The sequence below is a fragment of the Leopardus geoffroyi genome, chromosome A2 (genome assembly GCF_018350155.1).
Source record: "Leopardus geoffroyi isolate Oge1 chromosome A2, O.geoffroyi_Oge1_pat1.0, whole genome shotgun sequence".
NCBI classification, from domain to species: Eukaryota; Metazoa; Chordata; class Mammalia; order Carnivora; family Felidae; genus Leopardus; species Leopardus geoffroyi.
Window position 1 is genome coordinate 54,266,752 of NC_059331.1, and position 22,214 is coordinate 54,288,965.

The following is a 22,214-nucleotide window of genomic DNA, read 5'->3' on the forward strand; positions in this document are numbered from 1 at the left end:
TTGAGCCTTCATTTTCTTCTCAGAGGTTAACATAGCTACAACTCAGCTCAGTTCTCAGAATTGCACAAAATAATGTATGAGGAAGCCCTTTGTAAAGACCAAACTATAGAAAGGCTGAGAACATATGAGGAGCCTAGCATGAGCACAGACTGGCTGTTCTTTAGGCCTCTCCCCGGCCATCCCCACTCCTCGCCCTGCGCTGAGGCCCCTCCTCACACCTCGGCTGGGCTTTGGCACCACAGTCTCCCATCCAGAAATGCAGCCCACTTACACACTCCATCTGGTCTGCCTCTCTATGAAGGTAAATATTCTGGGGGTTGTTTTGGTTTTAGTGTTTGATCGCAATTCCAAGTAAGTTGGTTCTGTTTCAATCCCCACCCCCCAGTAGTCTGACTTTGAGGAAATGTGTATGTACACATTATGTTGGGGGGGGGGGGCGGAATACAGTGCTTATTAACATGGCATGTTTTTGTTTACTTGAAAATTGCTTCCCAAGATTCAATCTGGTTTTTGGAAAATTTTTAAATTACATTCCCACGTACAAATAAATTGTATGCTTTCCGGATAAGTGACATGTTTATATGGTGATAAAGGGAATTATAATGCTCTTAACTCTTATATAGTATGTCCTTATCAAAATCACCAAGCATGAGAACACTGTTTAGTCTCATTCATCACTCAGCACAGTCTCTTTCTGTCCACTCCAGGACACAGTCTTTGCCATGGCCCCAGATAACATGTAAATTAGCTTCATGGAACCAAAGAACCTTTGAAAACTGAGTTTGCTGGGCCTTGAAGGAACCATTTCGACTCAGCTTCAGTTATGTCAGAGCTCCTAGAGCTGGGCTGTTGGGCTAGAGGTGGCTGCTTCAAGCATGTGAGCTGTGTGCCTGGCTGGTCTCCTTGTTGATGATCCAAATTTATTGCTTGCTCGTGGCCTCTGACCCTTCTCACTGTAGTCGCCCTGAGTCCACTGAGCACTCACTTTGAAGGATATTTCTGTTCTCTTAGGATGCCTGTTTTCTCCAGTTGCTAACTTCATCTAACCAACCAGGTTAGCAGAGTTTCTGGCTTTGCACTGGCATAAAGGGTATGCATTGTAAAGGCTGTGTGTGTAACGGCCCAAACTAGGCATCTTCAGATAGTCAGTGATTGTTTCCAAGTTTCTTTCTCTGTGTGAACTCCAGAGAGACCAGATGCCAGCAAGATGGACCTGTATTTTATTGGATTTCCAGCATCAGAGTAAATGATGCCCTTTCCTCCCCTTACAACAATTGGTTGTCTTAGGCCAATCTAATGTATTATTTTAGGGGCTACACAATTACCCTGAAAGCAAATGGAAAAAAAGGAGAGCTAATTGTTCAAGTGGGTTTTTAGCATACATTGACTGTACTTTCCTGACAAATGAGTGCTAATCATGGGAAAAGGAGTGCTTTTTTTATACTTTATGAGGTTGACACAGCGCACTCTCTGCAGGGTACATTATTCCTAAGACAAACCGCTTCTTACTAGTAATGCAGATCTACTTCTAAGCGCTTTTAATTTCCCTTTTTGAAAAGCCCCACCTTTAAAAATGTCAGCACCAAAGCTTCTCAACTATGGCAAACTCCCACGCATATATTTGGGGTAACTATATCCTGAAAAGAGGTGATTTTCTGAGGCCTTTTCTCATGCATTCCAGGGCCAACCCAGGGAAGCTGGGCATAGAGCTTCAGAGGCCTCCTGTTGTGGTGGAAGGACATCTCTTCCTTCCTGGGTTCTCTCTAGGCCTCTTCCCCGACCCCACCCTACCATGGCCTCCTGCTGTCCCTCTCCCTACAGACCTGATATCCAGAACAGAGTGTTCTCTGCCCTAGCCACGTAACTGAGGAAAAAGCCAATGGGATGATACCCTAAGTTCAGGCAACAGAGTGTGAACAGAATCAGAAAACAGATGGAAACAGTACTTCCAGTGTGGTATGGTAGTTGAGGAGAGGGCGGGCTCCCCTAGAACTCTGTACATCATTTTGTCCATTTAAGCTTATGGGACTACGTCCTTAGCCTCACTCTGAGGCACATGGTATCATCCCTATTACCTGAATAAAGATCCTAGATCTGAATATTTGAAATTAGGCAACCAGGTTGTGGAGTCACATATAGGAATAGTCACACAAATAGCCAACTCTATATGAGAAAGAGACAGAGCTACCTGATCACAAAACCCCAGCACTGCAGAGTTTGTGTATAGTACTCGAGAGAGTCTGGAAAGTCTTGTTTAACTGAAAGACAAATGTCTGTTAGTGGGAGGGGCAGGAAACATGGAGGGCTACAGTCCTTGACACTGTTCCGGTACCCCCAAGGAGCACCTGTGGAGCAGCCTGTGAGCACTCCTCCCTGACACCTGGGACTGCCCCCGCCCCCCTCCTAGTCAGCCATGCAGGGATGGGCTCACGCCTGCTTCCTGATTGCCTACTTCAGCCAAACAGAGCCCTTCCTTGCTCCAGCTTTCGGCAGCCTGACGTAATGCTGGCAGCAGGAAGTTCTAATCCGGAGTGTTTTTGTTTGTTGTGCTTCCTCAGGATTTCCTTGAATCTGGAGACCCCAAAGAAACAAAGATGCTAATCACCAAACAGGCTGACTGGGCTAGAAATATCAATGAGCCTAAAGCTGCGGTGGAGATGTACATCTCAGCGGGAGAGCATGTCAAGGCCATAGAGATCAGCGGCGACCATGGCTGGGTTGACACGTGGGTTTTCAGTCCCTGCCCCAAGAAGCATTTGGCAGCATGTCATGTCATGTCAGCTCTTGGTTTTGACTGACAAGGGAAAAAATAGTGTTTCTCTAAATATACAATCCAAATGTTATAGTGACTGGGTTTGGGGGGAGACACAGAGATTGAACAAGGCAGGCACTGCCTTTGAGGAGCTTAGTGAGTCCCTGGGGAAAGGGTCGGGGGTGGGGGGAAAGTAGGGGGAGATACCCAGGCATTAGAGCTGCCATTGGCTGAGCCTCCCTAGGAGTCAGGCACTGCAGTATCTTGCAGGCATTTGATTCTCTCCCGTACCCAAAGCTGTGGTGTTTCCATGAGGAAACCAAGGCTCAAGGACCAAGTGATCACGTGAGGCAAAACAGCTGGCAAACAGTGGAGCTGGACTTCAAACTGACCTGGCTGATTTCAGTGCTCCTAACATGTGTAATGGTAGGAACTAAAAAATAATAAGAACAGATCTAAGCACATCAGGGAAGGAGACATGAATTCTCAGGGGAAGAACTGTGGCCATCTTCTCCTAGGAGGTGGTCATGGCATGAAGGGCCTTGATAAATTTTAAGAGGTAGAGGTGGTAGGAAGGGGAAGGGTATGAGGCCAAAAGAACATCACAAACCAGGAGTCAGCTGAGATTGGAATACACAAGTGGGGGCAAGAGGGTGATAGACAACTGGCTGCAGGCAGGGGGATCTGGGCTGGCCACCTCGGGAGGGCCTCAGGCGCTAAGCTGAGGCATTGAGATTTGTCAGTAGGAGTAAGAACCCTGGTCATGGCTGTGCTGCTGGAAGCTCACTCAGGCAGTGGGTGTAGAATGGAGGGAAAATGAGAGGGAGGCAGGCCAGACAAATGGCCAGTGCAGTTAGTTACCAGAGAGAAGTAAGGTGGCTGCAGGAATGAAAGAGACGTGGAAGAGCCACAGCTGACAGGACCCAGCTGGATGTGGACTTGAGGCTGGTCCGGCAAGGGAGTTGAAGACCGATTCTGAACTCTGGGCCTGATGGTGTCAGTAATGCCATTTTCCAAGGTAGAAAACAGAAGAGGAGTGAGAGTGGGGTGGGGCCACCCAGAGAGAGGATGGATTCAGTCTTGAGAATCTTAGAGCATCAGACCTCCAGGGGATGGCTTTCTTCTCCCTCAGTCAGGGAAAGTAGGCTTCACACTCGTGTGTGTGTGTGTGTGTGTGTGTGTGTGTATGTGTGTACAGGTGCACATTGCCATATCTGGCAAAGAACAGGTGAGGGAGTGGCTCCTGAGGGTGGCTCAGTCTGAGCCCTAAAGGCTTTTGGTTATTCTGAAAGCCACATTGTGGTCCAGTAGTGGCCTAGGCAGGACCTGAGGAAGGAGAGGGCTGGTTAATGATTATGTCACGTCCTTGAACTCCACCATGTAGTTTGCGTGTATGCCCCTCACAAAGGGACTTTGGTGGATGACCTACTATCCCATCTTTCTCTTGTGCAAGAATACAGTTTCTTGGAGACAGAGGCAACAGATCTTGCCCCCCAAATTATTCTTTTCACAGAAGGAATGTTACAGGAGAAAGCCAGGAAGATTTGTGGCCCTGCTCTCCCCTCTGGTTTTTCATGTCACTTTCGTTTGCAACTGACATGTATCAGGTTACCCTGGAGATACCTAACTAGTTCCAGAAAGAGATATTTAAGCATGTTCCCTCTTTTTCCAGGTCTGGCTGTAAAAGGTGCCTCTTCTCCAGGGACATTTGGTTTGATGGGTGGGGCTGGGGGCCTCTTAGGGGTTGGCTGTGCCACCTTTCTCCACTGAGAAGTGTTATTTTTAGATGCCATTATTATTCTAAGTACAGATTGACAGGCCTCCCTGAGCTTGCCTGTCTATGAGACAGGGATCTGTTACAGCTGCTTCCCCTTCTTTTCTCACAAAGAGAAAGCTGGGTAGAACCCCTTTCCTCTGAGAGAGCTGGTTTTGCTCCAAATCCCTCCTGACCAGAAAGAACAAGCACATTCCATCCAGCCTTCCTGCCCCATGAGTAGTGGCGGCGGGAGGGGGTGGGGGGGAAGTGCAGTTACCACTGGGAAGAAGTGGTGGCCAGTGATCCCATGTCCCCTCACCTGTGGTCAGCACCTTGGCCAGCAAGAGAGGCACAGCCAAGATTTCCTGGGGGCCTTTCTTCCAGAGCCCCACACATGCCTCTTCCTTTGAGGTCCTATCAGCTGAAGAATTCTCATGCCTCTGCCTCTACTTTCCTAGGAGAATTCCTGAAAAGGTGGTAGAAAGAACATTCTCCCACTTCATGGCTTCAGAGTCTTGAGCACCCTGCTTCATCTTCCACGTAGCTTTTAATCTCATCTGTAAAATGAGAATTATAGTACCACTTCTTAGGGCGGTGAAGATTCAATGAGATCACACATGGGAAAGCTCATGGCACTATGCCTGGTACCAGTAGGTGATTAGTAGATGTTTGTTTCTATCCCCAGATCCTGCTGTATAGATAGTGACTCTGTGAAAGGCACACAAGGTTGGGGAGAATGGTGTCCTTTAGCAGGTGACTTCTCCAAGTCACTGGGCAACGTTTCTGGATTATGTATTCACTCATTTAATAACCACCCATCAGACACCAGGGGCCATGGCACCATATTGATCACTGGGGACATCAACATGAGTCGACATGCAGCTCACCCTCAAGAAGACCCAAAAGCTAATGCTGCTTCCTTCGATCAGGCTCCTTTTACAGGAGTCCATCTTCTCCCTGTGCTTTCATCTCTCCAGGTTAATCGACATTGCCCGTAAACTGGACAAGGCTGAGCGGGAGCCCCTGCTGATGTGCGCTTATTACTTCAAGAAGCTGGATAACCCTGGCTATGCTGCTGAGACCTATCTGAAGATTGGCGACCTGAAGTCCTTGGTTCAGCTGCACGTGGAGACCCAGCGCTGGGACGAGGTGAGGGTAGAGCCTGCGTAATGGGTCAGGGGGCCCCACCTGACCATAGTCAGTTTTTTGGGGTTTGTATGGGGAGCAGCTGCCCCTCATCATGGGAATGAACATTGGCCTGGCAATCAGGAGACTAAGCCTTGAATTTTCTGAGCCAGGATGTCTTAGAGGCCCTTTCAGTATGAGCTTTCCATTTATTTGCTCATTCAATCATTCATTCAGAAAATCTTTTTTTTTTTTAATTTTTTAATGTTTATTTTTGAGAGAGAGAGAGAGAGAGCTTGAGCAAGGGAGGGGCAGAGAGAAAGGGAGACTCAGAATCTGAAGCAGGCTCCAGGCTCTGAGCTGTCAGCATAGAGCCCGATGTGGAACTTGAACCCATGAAGCCTGAGATCATGATCTGAGCCAAAGTCGGAAGCTTAACTGACTGAGCCACCCAGACGCCCCATTCAGAAAATCTTTATGCATTGCTGGTAGTACACACTGTGGACATGAGAGTTAACAGCCCTCACTGTCTGCTGTTGGTCTGAACTACTTTTGACCAACGCCACATACTGATGGATCTCTGACACATGTGTAACATTCAAAACCTGCTGGGTGCCTTTTGACAGAAAATGCCACCCATAATTTCCATGTGCAAGCTGCCAGAGCTTTTTCATGGGCAGCTCCTTCTCCTCCGCTCTTTCCTAACCTGGACATCTCTGGCATGAGGGGTGGGTGTGAAGAATTAGCCGGGCCAGTAGGAAAGATGGCTAGGGCCGGGCTGGCAGTAGCAGCTGATGTGCTGCCCACTCTGTGGCTTGACTCCCACCCTCTAGCTCACTGGCTACCTGTGCCCTGGTTTGAAATTCATTCCCAAGAGGATCGGAGGCTGCACCTGTGGTCCTGGCTCTACCCCATCCACCCATGCACCCACCCACTGAGGTCTAGTTTACAGAGCCATAGCAAGACCTTTTCTGAGTAAAGTTATCTGACTCTCGTCTGCCTTATGAATGGCTCCATTTGTTGAGGTGACAAGGTTACTGATGAGAAGAGGTGGGGCCAAGGACAGGCAACAATGGCTTCTCAAGATAAATTTATTAGGAGATTTCTTTAGCAGCATATATTACAGCATTTTAGAACCATTAAGTCCTGGGGTACTGGGCTGGTTTGGTCCACAGAGCTTGTGACTACTGATCTTGGGGTTGTGAGTTTGAGCCCCATGTAGGGTTCAGAGATTACTTAGAAAAAAAATTAATAGGGGCACCATTCGGTTAAGTGTCCGACTCTTGATCTCAGCTCAGGTCTTAACCTTTGGGTCATGAGTTCAAGCCCTGCATTGGGCTCTGCGCTGGGTCTGAAGCCTACATAGATAGATAGATAGATAGATAGATAGATAGATAGATAGATAGATAGAATCATGAAAGAAAGAAAGAAAGAAAGAAAGAAAGAAAGAAAGAAAGAAAGAAAGAAAGAAAGAAAGAAAGAAAAAGAAAGAAAGAAAGAAAAGAAAGAAAAGAAAGAAAAGAAAGAAAAGAAAGAAAACGAACGAACCACTCAGTCCTAACTGTGCATCAGGCAAACTTTCTCCCTGTTGCCACATACTGTCCCCCATGACTCATTTCTAGTTCTCCTGGCCTGACAGGTGGTTCTGGGGCTTAGATAAAGCAGTCACTGGGTCCTATACAGCACCAAGTCCACAGTCATCTTTGACAGCTAATAAGCAGTGATGATGATAATGTCAATTCTGTTTCCTTAGGTGTCGCCTGCAATTAAAAGAAATCTGTTTGCAGCCCTACAGGAGCCCACGCAAATCCTTAAAATAAAATGTTTCCGATTCTGTGCCGCTTCTGTGGTCCAGAAACAGACTGTGTTGTTATTGAATCCAGTCGCTTGCATATTGCTGTTAATTGCCTTTTGTTTTCAAAGAGCTGATTTGTTTTTGCGTTTCTGGGGGTGGTGGTAGGGGGAGGCACTCTCCCCCTCTGAGTTGTCAGGCTGGCAAAATATGACACATTCCTAATGGATTCAGCCAAGTGCCATGTTTTCATGGGGGCTGTCGGGGCTGCTTTATTAAGAATGCATTTGCTCCTTCCTCCAGGCCTTTGCTTTGGGCGAGAAGCATCCTGAGTTTAAGGATGACATCTATGTGCCCTACGCTCAGTGGCTAGCAGAGAACGATCGTTTTGAGGAATCCCAGAAAGGTAGGCCACACAGACTGCCACCTTGGAGAAGGGGCAGGAGACGGCACTGCCAAGGCGTACGTTTCAGGAAGGCTACCAAGCCCCTCCCATCGTGGGCTTGATGATGGATGACTTCATCCTGAGGATATGACATGTTTCATGGTGAAAGACTGGGGAGCAGTGGAAAGAACATGGGCTTTGGAGTTGGACACACCTGGGTCCATCACTCACTTGTTTCTGGACGTTAGACAGGTCCTGTCTCTTCTCTGAGCAAAGCACTGTGCATTCAAATATAGCTTCCCACTCAATCCTCACGACAGCCCTATAATGTAGCTACTGTTTCCTAGATGAGAAAACAGGTTGGAAGAGGTAAAGGGATTTGCCTGAAGTCCCACAGCAAGGAAGTGGCAGAGAGGGAATTTGAGCCAGGCTGGTGTGGGGACAAAATGTGAGGACTCCCACAGAGTGTCTGGCATGGTCTCACCTGCCACTTTCCTCTACCGCGAATAGGAATTTGGGTTCTGTTTCTGGCTCAGATAAATGGGGTGACCTCTGCTCTTTGGCATTTCCATTGGTAAAGTGGACTGTACTCCAGGTATGGCAGTATCTGAGATAGGAGTGAAAGGAAGCACAGAGCTTTAATTGGTGGTAATAATTTTAAAATGTGACTTCCTTCTCTGTGTCAGGCACTGGTTAGGCGCTTAACTATATAACCCTGAACCTTGCCAGCAGCCCTGCAGAGACACCAAGGCTAACTGTGCCCTGCAAAGTCAGAAAGCCATGGTTGGACCAGGATCTGGCTGGCTGGGAGCCTGATTCTTGTGACTAGGTCTTGCTGCCTACTTAAGTCTTCTTATTGAAGCTGGGTGTGTCATATTCCATAGCATCTCATTTACACTTCTATATGGTAACAGTTGCCACCTCCGGACACATTGCGGAACAAATGTCTCCCTGTTGGAGCTCCTCAGCTAAAAGCCCCCATTGAAAGACAGCATGTTCTCTTCTGCTTTAGCATTTCCAGAGCACCCAGTTGCTGAAGTATGTGCATGTTTGGGCAAAACACATCAACCTATCCATCTGTCTGTGTCTGCCCTTCCAAGAATCCATCGCCATAGTAACTTGGTACTCAGACAAGAGATTGTAGATGAGACTGGAACAAAGGCCAGACCTTTTCCTTCTCTAAAGCAGAGGATTTGGATCATCTGAGTCTCCATATGTGGGCAAGTGTCATAGCTACAAGTGCTTCCCTGGCAGCCCCCAATATCCTGAGGGTCTGTCTACATAGTCAAGATTCAGGAAGTTTCTGTTAAATGGATATAGGAACTATTGAGAGATTTTTTTTGCATGTTTTCACAAATGTTTGATTGCTAGAACTGAGCCATATTTTTCAAGGTTGTCATTAAAAAGCACACAGTTGAAGACTGAGGACTTGAGTTGAGCTAGGTTCTGTGACCTTGGGTATGCCACTTTACCTACACCTTAGTAAGTCTGTTGTGATCCTCCATCAAGTAATCAGCAACACTCTGTAAACTACCAAACCTGTTAAAGTGTCAGGTGCTGTGAGTGTCACCCCAGATGTCACAAAACTTTGTCCTGGAATGGATTGAGGGTAAAACCTCACTGGTGATGGGCAACAGTGCCGTCCTCAGACTTTGCCCTGCAGTTTGCCCCCTAGGATTTTTCTCTTCTGCCATGCCTTTCCAAAGTCAGCTGCCTTTTCCCTGCCAAAAAGGAATATATCTCACTGTACTTTTTTTTTCAGGATGTAGCTTTGGCTATTTATAGCCTTCGGCCTGAGAGGCGCATCCCAGCAACGAAGTGCTGCAGATGCTCCCAATGAATGTCCTACTTCTACAGCAGCCCCTTGCAAGCCCTGCAGAATTCCATCCCACTCCTCAAACTCTGTGTTTTTTTTTGCCCCTCTAGCATTCCACAAGGCCGGGCGGCAGCAGGAAGCAGTCAAGGTGCTGGAGCAGCTCACACACAATGCTGTGGTGGAGAACAGATTTAATGACGCTGCCTATTATTACTGGATGCTGTCCATGCAGTGCCTTGATATAGCTCAAGGTAAGTAAACATCGGCCAGGCCGCTTGTTTTCCCCAGCCCTGCTCTGGCACCAAGATAAACATCGAAAGAGCTGGGACGTTTTAATTAAAGCCCTGGGCTTGTTTATTGGGTGTATTGTCCGTAACCCTGTCTTGCAGCAGCATAATCTGGTGTGTCATCTTTTTCCAGTTTGCCCATAAATTTAATGATGGTATGAGGGCCATCCTGGGGTTATGGTTGGGAGGTCCTGCCCTGTGTTGCTGATTCAGAACATATCTCTCCCCTGCTACCTGGGAGCCTATAACTGGACCCAGGTGAGCACTGGTTTAAAAAAACTTAAATAGAAAGATGAAGAAGAGATCACTTTACAGTAATACACTCCAGATTCTCACTCATCCCAGGCAGAAAAATAGTTTCAATGTTGCTTTCTTGAGATTTCCCATGATGCACTGAGGGAGTTCTGGAAGCAGAGGGGACTGGGAGATGTTTTTCACTGGACTAAGGCCAGCATGCTGGAATGGGGAAAACACTGGAATTGAGGCAGTTAGGTGACTTTTAACAAGTCACAAATTCTTCCTAAGCTCTGTATCCCCATCTGTGGTGTGGGGATAATCCTATCCTGCTGCCTTCGTAAGGCTGCTGTGAGCCTACCGAAGTTGTGGTTCTAGTTTGGAAACTGTCAGGCCCAGGTGTAAGGTGGCATGTTTCTGTCCGGCCAGTGGTCTGTGCCTTGGATGAGTCATGGCACAGAGGGAAGAGGCTTGAGGTGAGATGAGTAAAGCCGACGTCTGCCCACCCTCCATGCCAGACTCCTCTGGTGTGTCCGGGTGCCAGTAATCACCTGCTTCTTGCTGCAGCTGGCACTTCCCCGGTGGAAGGACCCAGTAGGCTGCAGTGTGGGATCCAGGAGGACTTTCGAAAAATGTCCTCAGACTTTTCCTGGCTACATACTCTGCCCAGCTGAGACTTTTCCTGTCTTGAGATGGTCCCAGCTCCTAAGCAGCACCTTTCCCATCACTGCACTTCCTTGTCACTCTCCCTGGCACAAGCCTGATGTCGGGGGAGAGCTGACACTAGCAATGCTGCCACTGCCTCGCCTTGTAGACACGGCTTGACACATTTTCCCCTCTTGCCCTACCCCTTCCTGCTCCACACCTCAGACCCTGCCCAGAAGGATGTGATGCTCAACAAGTTCCACCACTTCCAGCATTTGGCCGAGCTGTACCACGGCTACCATGCCATTCATCAGTATACGGTAAGGTGGCTAGGAGATGGGGCTTGGTGAGGGTGCTGCCTACTAAGCTAGGGACCCAGGCATGGCTTACAGAGCAGCAGACCTCTGGATGGAAAGTAAACCGACTGGGCAGGATGTCCTGCTGAGAAATTCTGATCTTCTGGGAGACAGAGTTTGGGACTTTGATTTTCCTCAGTTAGCCACTTTTTGACCTGTAGCAAGCTGTGGGCTTCTGAATTAATGAGCCAGGGCTAGCATGGGCCTTGCTAGTTGCCAGCTTTAGGTTTGTAAAACTCAGGCAGACTCTGGGTTAGCCAGACAAAGGGCTATCTCTAAAATGATCAGGGGTGGATGTTCTACTCTAGATGGGTGAAGGCCCAGCTCTAACCAAAGGCCCCAAGGTCTCTCCTAGGCCCTGCCACTCAATTGCTATGTGACCTTGAACAATTTGACCTTGAGCAATTTATTTTCTCTCTGTGGCTCTCAGTTTCCTTCTCTATAAAACGAGGGCTGGCTTGATCTCCAGAGACCCAAATGGTTCTTTTTAGTCACTCCCTGATTCTTTTGATTAAGCATTTTAAATCTGTCTCCTGACAATGGGGAACAGGTGATAGGTTATCAGTTCCCTCATTTTGTGTATCCTCAATCTCTCAGCAAATGTTGATTAAGCTCCTACAATGTGAGCTTATCCTGTGCTGATAAACTAAGAGGATAATTCCAATAACCCACCTTTATTGAGTACTTACTACTTAGCAAGCAATGTGCCAAAGACTTTATTGTATTTAATCCTTTCAATCATGCTGCGAGATAAGTAAGTATTGTCATCCCCATTTTACAGATGAGGAGACTGAGATGCTGAACACAGAGATCCCACAGTTAGTACGTGAGAGCCAGGATGCAAGCCCAGACGGACTGGCTCCAGAGCCTGTGCTCTTAGCTTCTGCTCCTCCACCCCCTCTAACTTGGAGAAGGCCAACGACCGGCCTCACACCCCAGCTCCATTGTTTGACCTTGGGCAGGTTGTTTACTTTCCTCTGTGCTTCAGCTTCCTTCTCTGTAAAATGGAGATGATAATAGTACCTACTTGATGGTCTTGTGAGGATTAAATGAGTTAATATTGGAAAAGCACTTGGAAGAGAGCCTGGCACAGAGTGACCCTAGATGAGTGTCAGCTATTCCTCCTGCCCTGTGTGGAGGCTTCCAGCCAGTTTTCTGTGGGCCTTCTCCCCTGCAGGCTAAGCATTTCACAGTTCTTTGCCCATCTTCAAAGGCCCTACCTTTTACACCGGGTCTTTTCCCCACATTTGTGCTGGGCATTTGGCACGTTCTTTGTCTCTGAGGAAAGTCTGGCAAGAGAGACTCCTCTATTAGGTAGAGACAGCTGTCAGTCCTTCATCTCATCTCTTCCCCACACCAAGGTCAGTGGTTTCAAGGGACCTCATCTTCCCTTACAGTCTTTTCAAGGCCCCTCATTTCTATTAGGTGCTCATGTGGAAAGAAGCCACCCTAAAAAAGCCATCCTAAACTCAACTCAGCTTGAAAGTCAGGACCCCAGCTCAGTGTTGGTTTGCCTGAGCCACTCTGGAGCTCAGCTCTTTGTCTCCTTTCTGTAATAACTGAGCTCTTCTCCAGGACCTACATGCAGCTGTGAGCTTGTGGCATCTTCGCACCAGCTGGGGCTTTTCAACCTAGCTGAGGCTTCTTATTGGGCCATTTCTTTATTCAACAAATCCCTCCTGTGTGACAGGCCCTGTGCTGAGGCCTTGGGACACAGTGGTGAACAAGACCTCCCTGCCCATGAGGAACTCACAGTCTGTGAACAAGCAGTTGTAGTCCAGTTCCTTCAAGAGAAAAGCTTAGAAGACCAGGAGGACTTCCTGGAGGAAGTGATCCTAAGCAAAGAGGGGGGAGATTAGTAAGAATGGGGCAAGGGAAGAGGAGGGGAAGAAATAGCATTCCTGGCAGAGGTCACAGCATGTGCAAAGGCCTGGAGGTGGGTGGTATTTTAGGGTCTGGCATCAAAGCCCAGCAGAGCAGCTCTGAGTCAGATCAGATTGGAAAGGGGAACATCAGACCTTTCCTGATATGATGGCTTCTTTCCCAGAGGAGAAGTGCTAATCTTGAGGACCCTCCCCCCATTCTGTTCTTTCTGGGACATTTCTTAGCTGCCACACCTAGTGCGATGTAACCAGAGGCAGGCTTCTCCCTGGCTCTTACCCAGAAAAGGATGCAGTCTCAGGTTTTCTTGGGTTCTTGGAACTAACAGAGGCTGTAGAAATTTAAATGAGAGCTAACGAGAGAATGTTGGGCTCCAAACCCAAGAAGTAGTATAAAGTAAGTCCTCACAAATATAGACCAATTAGGGTATAAGTCCTGCTGGCTCCCTGATGAGTACAGCCTAGCAAGACCCTTCAGGAAATGTCAGTTTATTACCATTGAAGTGCTTGAGGGGGAGCTGGCCTGCTTTCATCTTGTCATCTTCAGTAGTCTCAGTTTGCACACAATGTGCCAGATTCCTTCAAAATGGTATTCTTAACCTTTTATGGACCCCTCCCTGATAGAAAATTCCCTGTGCTCTACCATGCTGAGCTTCTGGCAGCCTCTAGGTACAGAAGACCTATTCATGTGTGTTAGTGCCTGGTCTCTTAGGGCCTGTGCCAGGTGCTGGGGGCACGGGGCTGAGCCCTTGAGGAGCTCCACTACATGTACATGTTTGGTGGGCATCAGGCGGCTAGGCTGCTTCTGGAGAGCCGAGAAGAGGCATATGATTTCATGCTCTAAAGAGTTAACTGCGTCCACTTAAAGACATGCTTATGTCGGGTCATGTCCTAAATTGCATAAAAGAAAGGTCTTCTCTCTCGAGCTAATTGGAGACAACTTGAGCTCGAGGAAGTGGAATTATTATCAATACCAGGGGCAGTGCAGCTTGGAAGAGAGGCATTCTTGGGCTTTGGAATCAGACCTGGGTTTGAATCCCAGCTCTGCTCTTTTCCAGTCTTTTCTAGCTGGATAACTCGGGCAAGTCGTCTCTCTGGGCCTCAGTTTTTTCATCAGTACAGTGGCAATGACAGTGTATCCTCACAGGATTATGTTGAAGACCACATGAGACGGCGGCTGGAAAGCACACAGTAGATGCTCATTAAGGGAGATTGCTCTTCTGAAGTAACTCAGAATCATTGGTGTCTGCCTTAGGAATTCAATCCCTATTTTCTTTTCTCTCTGCAGGAGGAGCCTTTCAGTTCCCATCTTCCTGAAACCCTCTTCAACATCTCCAGATTCCTACTGCACAGTCTGACCAAAGACCCCCCCTTGGGTATCTCTAAGGTGTATCCTTTCTCTCACCCCCACCCTCAGTCCCACCCCTCTTGTCTAATGGCCCCTGCGAAGTTCTTTCCAGAGCACTTTACTGGCAGAACCTTCCCTTTCTCCTGTAGCCCTCAGGGAAGAGAGAGAGAGTTTGTCCTGCTGCTGCTGTTTTGCTGTAGAAGCAGCTCAGCCAAGGGAGGCCAAGGGGCCAGTGCCAAGAGAAGATTTGTTTTTCAGGGCTCTCTGGGCTTGGCCCAGCAGTGGGTCTCTAACCAATCCACTACCCAAGCCCTCCCAGAACCCATAAATGAGGGAGTAACTGAAATATAGGAAACACTTGGACTCTTGGGCATTTCCCCGGGTAGAAGGGTGATGGGTGTTTGTTCAGCCCAGTGGATGGAGCACCTGCTGTGCCCCAGACACTGGGCCAGGCAATAGGTGATGAATTTGCCATCTAGTAGAGGAAGTAACAAGTGAACTGGGCTTAGTTCAGTGGGATGTGTGCTGTGCCCAAGGGTGGAATGCAGCTAAGGCTGGGGTCATGGTCAGGCAAGGCTGTCTGGAGTTGCTGACATCCATCCCATAAGCTACCAGGGAAGACAGTAGAGTAGATGTTCCAGGAGAGTACCCAGCACATGGAAAGGCACAGAGGTGAAGTGAGCATGGTGTATGGGAGCAGCTGAAGAGGGGAGTGGGAGCCAAGCTGGGGATGCAGTGGCCTGAGGGCCTCCCTGTGAGTTGGCCTCACCTTCCCCAAACCTGTGAGGGCCATTGAGAGGCTGTAAGCAGAAAAGGGGATTGAGGACGCATGCTGCCAGAAACGACCAGGATACAACCAAAATCTTTAAAAAAGTCCTTATAGTCATAAAAGTCACAAAAGGACATTCTCCTTGTCCTCTTCTAAAGCTTATATTCTCTCAGTCCCTTTCCAGCCCCAACCTTGCCGCCTTTCTGTGAGGAAAAGGCCTTCCCAGAAGAGAGCTCAGAGGTATTAATCGGTTAGAACTAGCTTCTCTAAAGGGTTCCAGGCCCATCATTTACATTTCAGGGGAAACTCCCCCAAATCAAGCTGTGCCTTCATTGACTGAGACCTTTGCAGAGGAGTGGTCAGGGCCACACCTGTCAGAGCCTCAGCACATGTGCCCAACCTTTCCAACAAGTTCTATATAAGTCAGCAGAGTTTGATTGAACCTCTGCCCTAAGCTTCACCCTATACTGTCCACTGGGGACCTAGAAATGGCTCCTGACATGGTCCCTGACTGGGAGGGGTGACAGTGGAGACACAGACAAGGAAACTTACCACCATGTAACTGCTAGGGTGGAAGGTGCCACACTGGGGGTGTGGGGAAGCAGGAGCATCAGGGGGAAGAAGAGTGCCAAGGAGGCATGGTACTTGAGGCTTGCCAGGGAGAAGTGGGGAAGGGGGTTCACCAGTGGGGCAGGGGAGGAAGGGCAGGCCTGGCCTGGGCACATTTAGCATTTAAGGTGACCTGGGATCAAGCATAAAGGCCTGTCAGCCTCAGATTGAGGAGCCCAGAGGAGAGCCTCAGAGAGCCGGGGAGGCTGTCCCTCAGAAATCGCTGTGGCTCCTGGTGGAAGTGCAGGCAGACAGAAGTACCATGCACCCAGTGACCTCTGTGAGCTGGACCTAAGTGAGCTCCCCAGGTAGTCTGGGACCTGTCTCCTCCTGGCGAGGCTGGAGCAGGATGGCACTTGGTGCTGGGCATTGTAGGACCTGGCTGGCAGGCTGGGCGAGGTGGGGAGAGACATTTTGGCCTAGTCAGGGTACAAGATGAGCCATCAGCAGGCCCAGAGAACCTAAGCAAGGTTAAAATATTAATGGAAACTGCACTGTCTTTATCTCTGGAAAAATCCCTGTGCTTTGATATCCGAGAAGTACACTTACATCCCACAAATGAGAAAAGCACTTCTCAGGCTCCTGCCCATGCCGTCCTGGCACTAGCACAAGCTGTGTTCCAGCACGGGGCTCACTTTGAGGGTAGGCAGTGCCAGCTCTCAGGCCCAGTGTGGCCTCTGCTGTCCTTAACCCTGTCATTGGCAGAAAAACACTCTTCACTCTGGCTAAGCAAAGCAAGGCCCTGGGTGCCTACAAGCTGGCCCGACATGCCTATGACAAGCTGCAAGGCCTGCATATTCCTGCCAGGTTCCAGAAATCCATCGAGCTGGGCAGCCTGACCATCCGCTCCAAGCCCTTCCATGACAGTGAGGTGAGGGCACAGCTCCCTCAAGCAGGAGGCTTCTCCTCCTCTTCTTGAACATCTCCTGATGCCTTCTTTACTGGCCTGGGTTCTGTTTGAAAGATGGCTACCATGCTCTCAGGGCTCTGTGAGCCTCCTCCCCTTCCTAAGCCTTGGTTTGCTAACTCTTGCTTTTCCCTCTCTGCCTCCTCTGTCCTCTACTCAGCCTCCTGTGCTCCAGCCACAGACCCTGGTGTGGGCCCCATAGTCCTACCCTCCCTTGCCGCCCAGCTCTCCTCTGAGGCTCTGAGTTGGCTGCAGTCCAGCCCACACTGCTCTGCCTTTAACCTCCTTCTGCTCCTCTGTGCCCAAGTGGCTCTGCCTTTGCCTCATCCTAGGATCCCCTGCCCTAGTCCACCTTCCTTCTGGAACCAGGTTATCACTGTCCCATGTATCTGCGGCGCAGCTGTGCTCCAGCCCTCTTCTTCCAACCTGACAACCTATTGTCTCTTTCACAATCTCCTCGTTCAAACTCAAGAGCAGAGACTTGGCATCAGACAGACCTTGGTTCAGATCCCAACTCCACCATTTCCTAGCTATGTCTGTATTTCTCTGAACCTTGGTTTCCCCCTCTATCAAATGGGGACATACATAATAGCTTTCCCACAGGACAGATGAGCCTGCCCAGATAATGTGCTTAGCACGGTACCTGATGCATGGTAAGTGGCCAGTAAATGACAGCTGTGGTGTTGTCATTCCTGCTGGAGAAATGTGCTGCTGAGCCCTGCCTGTGAAGGAGTGTCCAGAGCAGTGGGGCCCAAGTGATGGGGCCTCAGATGCCTCTGTAGGCCCTTATCCTGAGTCACCACAGCACAGAGCCCTGAACCAGTGCCCCCTCCCTGCCCACACAGATGGCCTTTCTTCTTGGCAGCCAGGCCCCAGGGGGCTGAAATCAGAGTGGGAAGCATTTCTTCCCTCCCGGTTGGTCCTTGGACAGTTGTGGTTCTTGTGCTTTTGTAGGAGCTGGTGCCCTTGTGCTACCGCTGCTCCACCAACAACCCATTGCTGAACAACCTGGGCAACGTTTGCATCAATTGCCGCCAGCCCTTCGTCTTCTCCGCCTCTTCCTATGGTAAGTCTGGCATGTGCAGATGGAGCAGCCAGTGGATGGCTGAGCCCTCTCCACTACTTATTGGCCACATGTGTCCTCATTTGTAAATTGGGGACAGTGTGACAACCCACCCCACCAGATGCACAGTCACTAAGGGTTCCCAGAAATAGGACCCCCTGCTGCCCAGACTTGAAGCACCCACCCCTCAGAACCTGGTGTGGGGTTTTGCATAATATAAATGCCCAGGTGCCACTGGTCGGGCATTTGGTCTGAGAGGCTAAGATGGGCTCTTAAGTGCCAGTTCCTTCTATGTTGACGAAGGATCAGAAGCCCCTTCCAAGTATCTGGGCAGAGGCTGTTCCTCCTCCCTTGGAGAGGAGCCCATCCAGCTATTAGGGGGAAGAAGGAGGGGCTAAAGGCCACTGCTTCTCACCCATGCACATACACGCCACATGTGCACACACATGCATACGTGCCTGCTTCCTCCAGACATGCAGTGTTCAAAAGACGCGGCCCTGCTGTGTCTCCTTGCTTACAGAGAAGCCTGCTACCAGGTGGGGAAGGAACTTTGATCCTCCCACCACCCCTCATGCTGCCTGGTGAGAGCATCCCAGCCCCTAGCTCCCCCTGAGCCGGCCTTCCCACAGCCCTTCCCTGTGCCCTGTGCCCTGTGCCCTCTAGAAGTGCTGCACCTGGTTGAATTCTACCTGGAAGAGGGGATCACTGATGAAGAAGCTGTCTCCCTCATTGACCTGGAGGCACCAAGACACAAGCACGAGAACAAATGGCAAGAGATCACAAGCAGCAGTATCCTGGGTGCTGGGCTGGACCTTCTGTGTGTGCCAGCCGAACATAAGGCCTGGGTGCAAGGCAGGAGGCAGGAGGGCCTTGGGGGATGGATGGGCCAGTGGGGGCAAGGGCATGGCAGACTACTGCTGAGTGATTGGAGAGGCCCAGATGGTGGCAGGGACAGGCTGGGAATGGGCAGAGAGCTGGCCAGGGTGCAGAGGTACAGGAGGGGACAGTGCATGCCTACAGACCCAGAAGAGGCATGGAAGGGGAGATGGTACCTTGGTCTTCACCTATGCCTCATTCCTGGGAGGGCCTCCCGCCTACCCTAGCTCCTAAAAGCATACTGTCTATGCTTCTGGCCATGCAGAGCTGATGAGCAACCAACACAACATATGATGTCTATCAACTTTTGTAGTCAGGTTACTTTTATGTACAAGAGACAGACGCCACAAGTCAGGCTGAGCAAACAAAAGGGTGTAAAGAAGCCTAGTCTTAGATAGACACTCCACTGGATCCAGGTGCTCATTCGGTACCAGCGGGAGACTGTCTGTTGTCTTCTTGGCTCTGCTGTCCTCTGAGTGACTTCATTCTTTGATAGCACCCACCCTGTCCCACCAGCAATACCAACCCTGAATCCCATCAGTCTTACAATCCTGGGAAAGGGCTGACAGTCCTCCCAGCATGACAGCAAAAACCCCAGGGCACATCCTCGCTAGGATACCTTAGGCCAAAGGCCACACCTCAGATTATCCCTCTAGCTAGGACCTTGTTCATTGTCCCAGCTAGACACAGGAGGAGGGCTTCTACATGTGACTGTGCACATTCATCACCTGTGGACCTTGGTAGCACACAGCAGCTGGTTCAGCACGTCTGAGCGGACCGAGAGCCTGAGTTTCTATAAGCTTCCAGGTGATGCCAGTGCCACTGGTCTGTGGGCCACCTTTTGAGAAGCAGAGCAGAAAGGAAAAACCAAGGAGTTGTTTGCTGAAAAAGGGGGACAGAAATCATGTCTGCATGCCAGCTCTCTGCACACCCAAGTCAGATGGTTTGGCCAACTTGTTACTGCCGGGGGGCCACATGTCATACCTAACTTGGCACCAGCAGCCTCCATTCCCCTGGGGCCTTCCTGTGGGAACCCCACTCACCCTGGTCTCACATCAGCCTGGCAAAAGGGGGCAGCTCCCTAGGCACCTTCAGCCTGGTCTGGCTAGCCTTAGGACTTGGAGCTCTCACCCCCTTCTACATGAAATAGGACCTGTAAGGCCTTCTCAAGTGCCTACAGACTACATGGTGATTGCTAAGTGTTTCTCCAGGAATTGCCAGGTTTTCTGGCCATGGTTTCCAGGTAGGCCCATTATTTTTCCTCCCACCCGCGGTAGACCTGCAGCCTCCGCTTACTAGGTACTTCTGGTCAGCAGGCCTACGTGGGCCATGGCACGGTCTGTATGGGGCAGCAAAGAGCCCATCAGAGCCCCTTTCCTGCATGTGCACTGGGGCCCAGCCTCTGTGTGACAGGGGCTGTCTCCTCCCTGGCCTATGTTCCTTCCATTTCTCTATCTAGAAACCTATTCCACAGACGAGTCATAGGAAACACTCCAGGCCCACATAGAGTTCCCATGAATCTTGCGTTGGGTGGAGGGCAGGACCTGTTTCCCACTCAGCCTCAGGTTGCATCCTTGACCAGACCCCTCCAGATTCCCAGACTCTGAGGCTGGATGAGACCACGGACTCCATGAGAGATGATGACCCGTTCACAGCAAAGCTGAGCTTTGAGGTGAGGGCACCTCTCTGAGTGATGGGCTGTGGAGACACCTGAGACTTGTTGGGAGGGGTGACTCAGATCCCTTCTGTACACATTGCTTGGCATGAAGCAGACTTGTTCCCTGTTAAGGCCACTGGGGGAATTGAGGTGATGGGTTCCCCCTCACTAGAGATGGCTAGCAGGAGCTACCTGACCTGCCAGCGTTCTGTCAAGGTACCTAGCAGGGGAAGTTTCTGGGGTCCTCCCTGGTTGCCCCCAAAATTCTGGGATCGTGACCCATATAAACACGTCACCCTGGCTGAGTGAGAGCACCTGTGCCCCCTGCTTCCCACCTGCCCACCCTGCAGCAAGGTGGCTCAGAGTTTGTGCCCGTGGTGGTAAGCCGGTCAGTGCTCCGCTCCATGAGTCGTCGGGATGTCCTCATCAAGCGCTGGCCTCCACCCCTGCAGTGGCAGTACTTCCGCTCGCTCCTGCCTGACGCCTCCATCACCATGTGCCCCTCTTGCTTCCAGGTACTATGCCTACAACGCATACGTGCTTACCAGTTTCTTCTTTACACTGCTTTTCCATTTCACAAGTGTCCCCTTAGGGAAGTCCTGGGTGGCTCAGTTGGTTTGTGAGTTCAAGCCCGGTGTTGATCCCCGCTTGGGATTCTCTGTCTCCCTTTCTCTCTGCCCCTTCTCTGCTTACACTGTCTCTGTCTCTCTCAAAAATAAATAAATAAATTTAAAAAAAGAGAGAAAAGGGGCCTCAGACCCCAGACCCTTCTCCCCTTTCTTCTAGTCCTCAGACAAAGGTGTTCTGGATCCTGTGTTTCTAGCCCTGACTCACTGCCAGGCCTCCTCCCCCTTGGAAGGGCAACCGTCCCTGCCAGGCTCAGGGGTTGGCACTGGGTCATGACCGTTTCTTCTCAGATGTTCCATTCGGAGGACTACGAGCTGCTGGTGCTTCAACACACCTGCTGCCCCTACTGTCGGAGACGCATCGATGACCCCGGCCCGTGACTGGCCCCCTCAGGATCACCACTCCTACCAGGGCCACCTTGCACTTGGATGGGCTGTCACAGGAAGAGTTAAACTGTCAGAAAAAAAAAAAAAAAAATCTGTTACTTTCAGAAAAGCTCTGAGTTGGTGGCAGCCTGCTGGAGTCCACAGATCTGTCAGACCATTAACATGTACACTTTGTGAACAGATTGCCTCAATAATTACAAATAAAAGGGCTACTTATTTTCATCAGTGTCTGCATTTTAGCAAATCTTCATATTGTCTGCAACTTAATTTCCTTATGCAAAAGTGCACCTGTTTCTAATTTGATCTGAGAGGAACATTACATTTGCCTGCTCTTAAAATTTAATCTAATCGAAATGGCAATATGGGAATAGGTAGGGGAACGAGTGTTTATTTATTTTGGTTTAGCGGGGCTCTGTCTTGACCAGAAAATAAGGTTCCTGGCTCCACAAAGACGATGGCAAAGAGGGCCTCTCCGCAGAGGTTCTGGAACCCACCCTCTGCTTCCTGCCTATGGCCAGGCCCCCCTTGTTTACTCCATTCATCCAGCCCCACAGAGGCCTCTACCCCACTGAGGCTTTCCCCTTCCTTCCAGCTCCTGAAGCAAGTGGGTCTGTTTGAGGTTCTGCTAAGGTTGCTGCCCCTGAGCATCAACAGTGTCTGATTTGGCAGCTTGAGAGCATGGGTGGGTAGCACTTTGGAAGCTGAGGAGGGAGAACTGACGTTTATTGGGGACCTTCTCTATGCCAGCCGAGTTTCATATGTTGTCTCAGTTCTCACACCAGCCTTGTGATGGAATCGTTATGATTTCCTTTCTGTAGCCATGAGAGTCAGTGGAGGTGCTGGAGCCCAAGGGCTCATCCAGCCCTCTGTGGAAGCCCCTGATCTGCCTTTCCCTGAGTGCCCTGTTCCCTTTGCTTTCCACACTACCTGTCCCGGAGGTGGCA

At 49.9% G+C, this 22,214-nt stretch overlaps 1 protein-coding gene across 10 annotated transcripts in view; it reads left to right on the plus strand.

Moving 5' to 3' along the window:
- IFT122 (intraflagellar transport 122) overlaps positions 1 to 21,492 on the plus strand; it is a 72,928-nt gene extending 51,436 nt beyond the window's left edge. For 7 of the 10 annotated variants that reach the window (XM_045493872.1, XM_045493874.1, XM_045493875.1 and 4 more), the window contains 12 exons: positions 2,559 to 2,725; positions 5,486 to 5,657; positions 7,729 to 7,831; positions 9,737 to 9,877; positions 11,018 to 11,112; positions 14,317 to 14,417; positions 16,460 to 16,625; positions 17,616 to 17,727; positions 18,388 to 18,513; positions 20,193 to 20,272; positions 20,608 to 20,772; positions 21,175 to 21,492. In XM_045493872.1, the coding sequence (XP_045349828.1) occupies positions 2,559 to 2,725; positions 5,486 to 5,657; positions 7,729 to 7,831; positions 9,737 to 9,877; positions 11,018 to 11,112; positions 14,317 to 14,417; positions 16,460 to 16,625; positions 17,616 to 17,727; positions 18,388 to 18,513; positions 20,193 to 20,272; positions 20,608 to 20,772; positions 21,175 to 21,264 (1,518 nt within the window). In that variant the 3' untranslated portion in view covers positions 21,265 to 21,492. The remainder of the gene's footprint in view (positions 1 to 2,558; positions 2,726 to 5,485; positions 5,658 to 7,728; positions 7,832 to 9,736; positions 9,878 to 11,017; positions 11,113 to 14,316; positions 14,418 to 16,459; positions 16,626 to 17,615; positions 17,728 to 18,387; positions 18,514 to 20,192; positions 20,273 to 20,607; positions 20,773 to 21,174) is intronic. The other 3 variants (XM_045493877.1, XM_045493876.1, XM_045493873.1) reach the window with 1 other exon arrangement.
- The last annotated feature ends 722 nt before the right edge of the window (positions 21,493 to 22,214 follow it).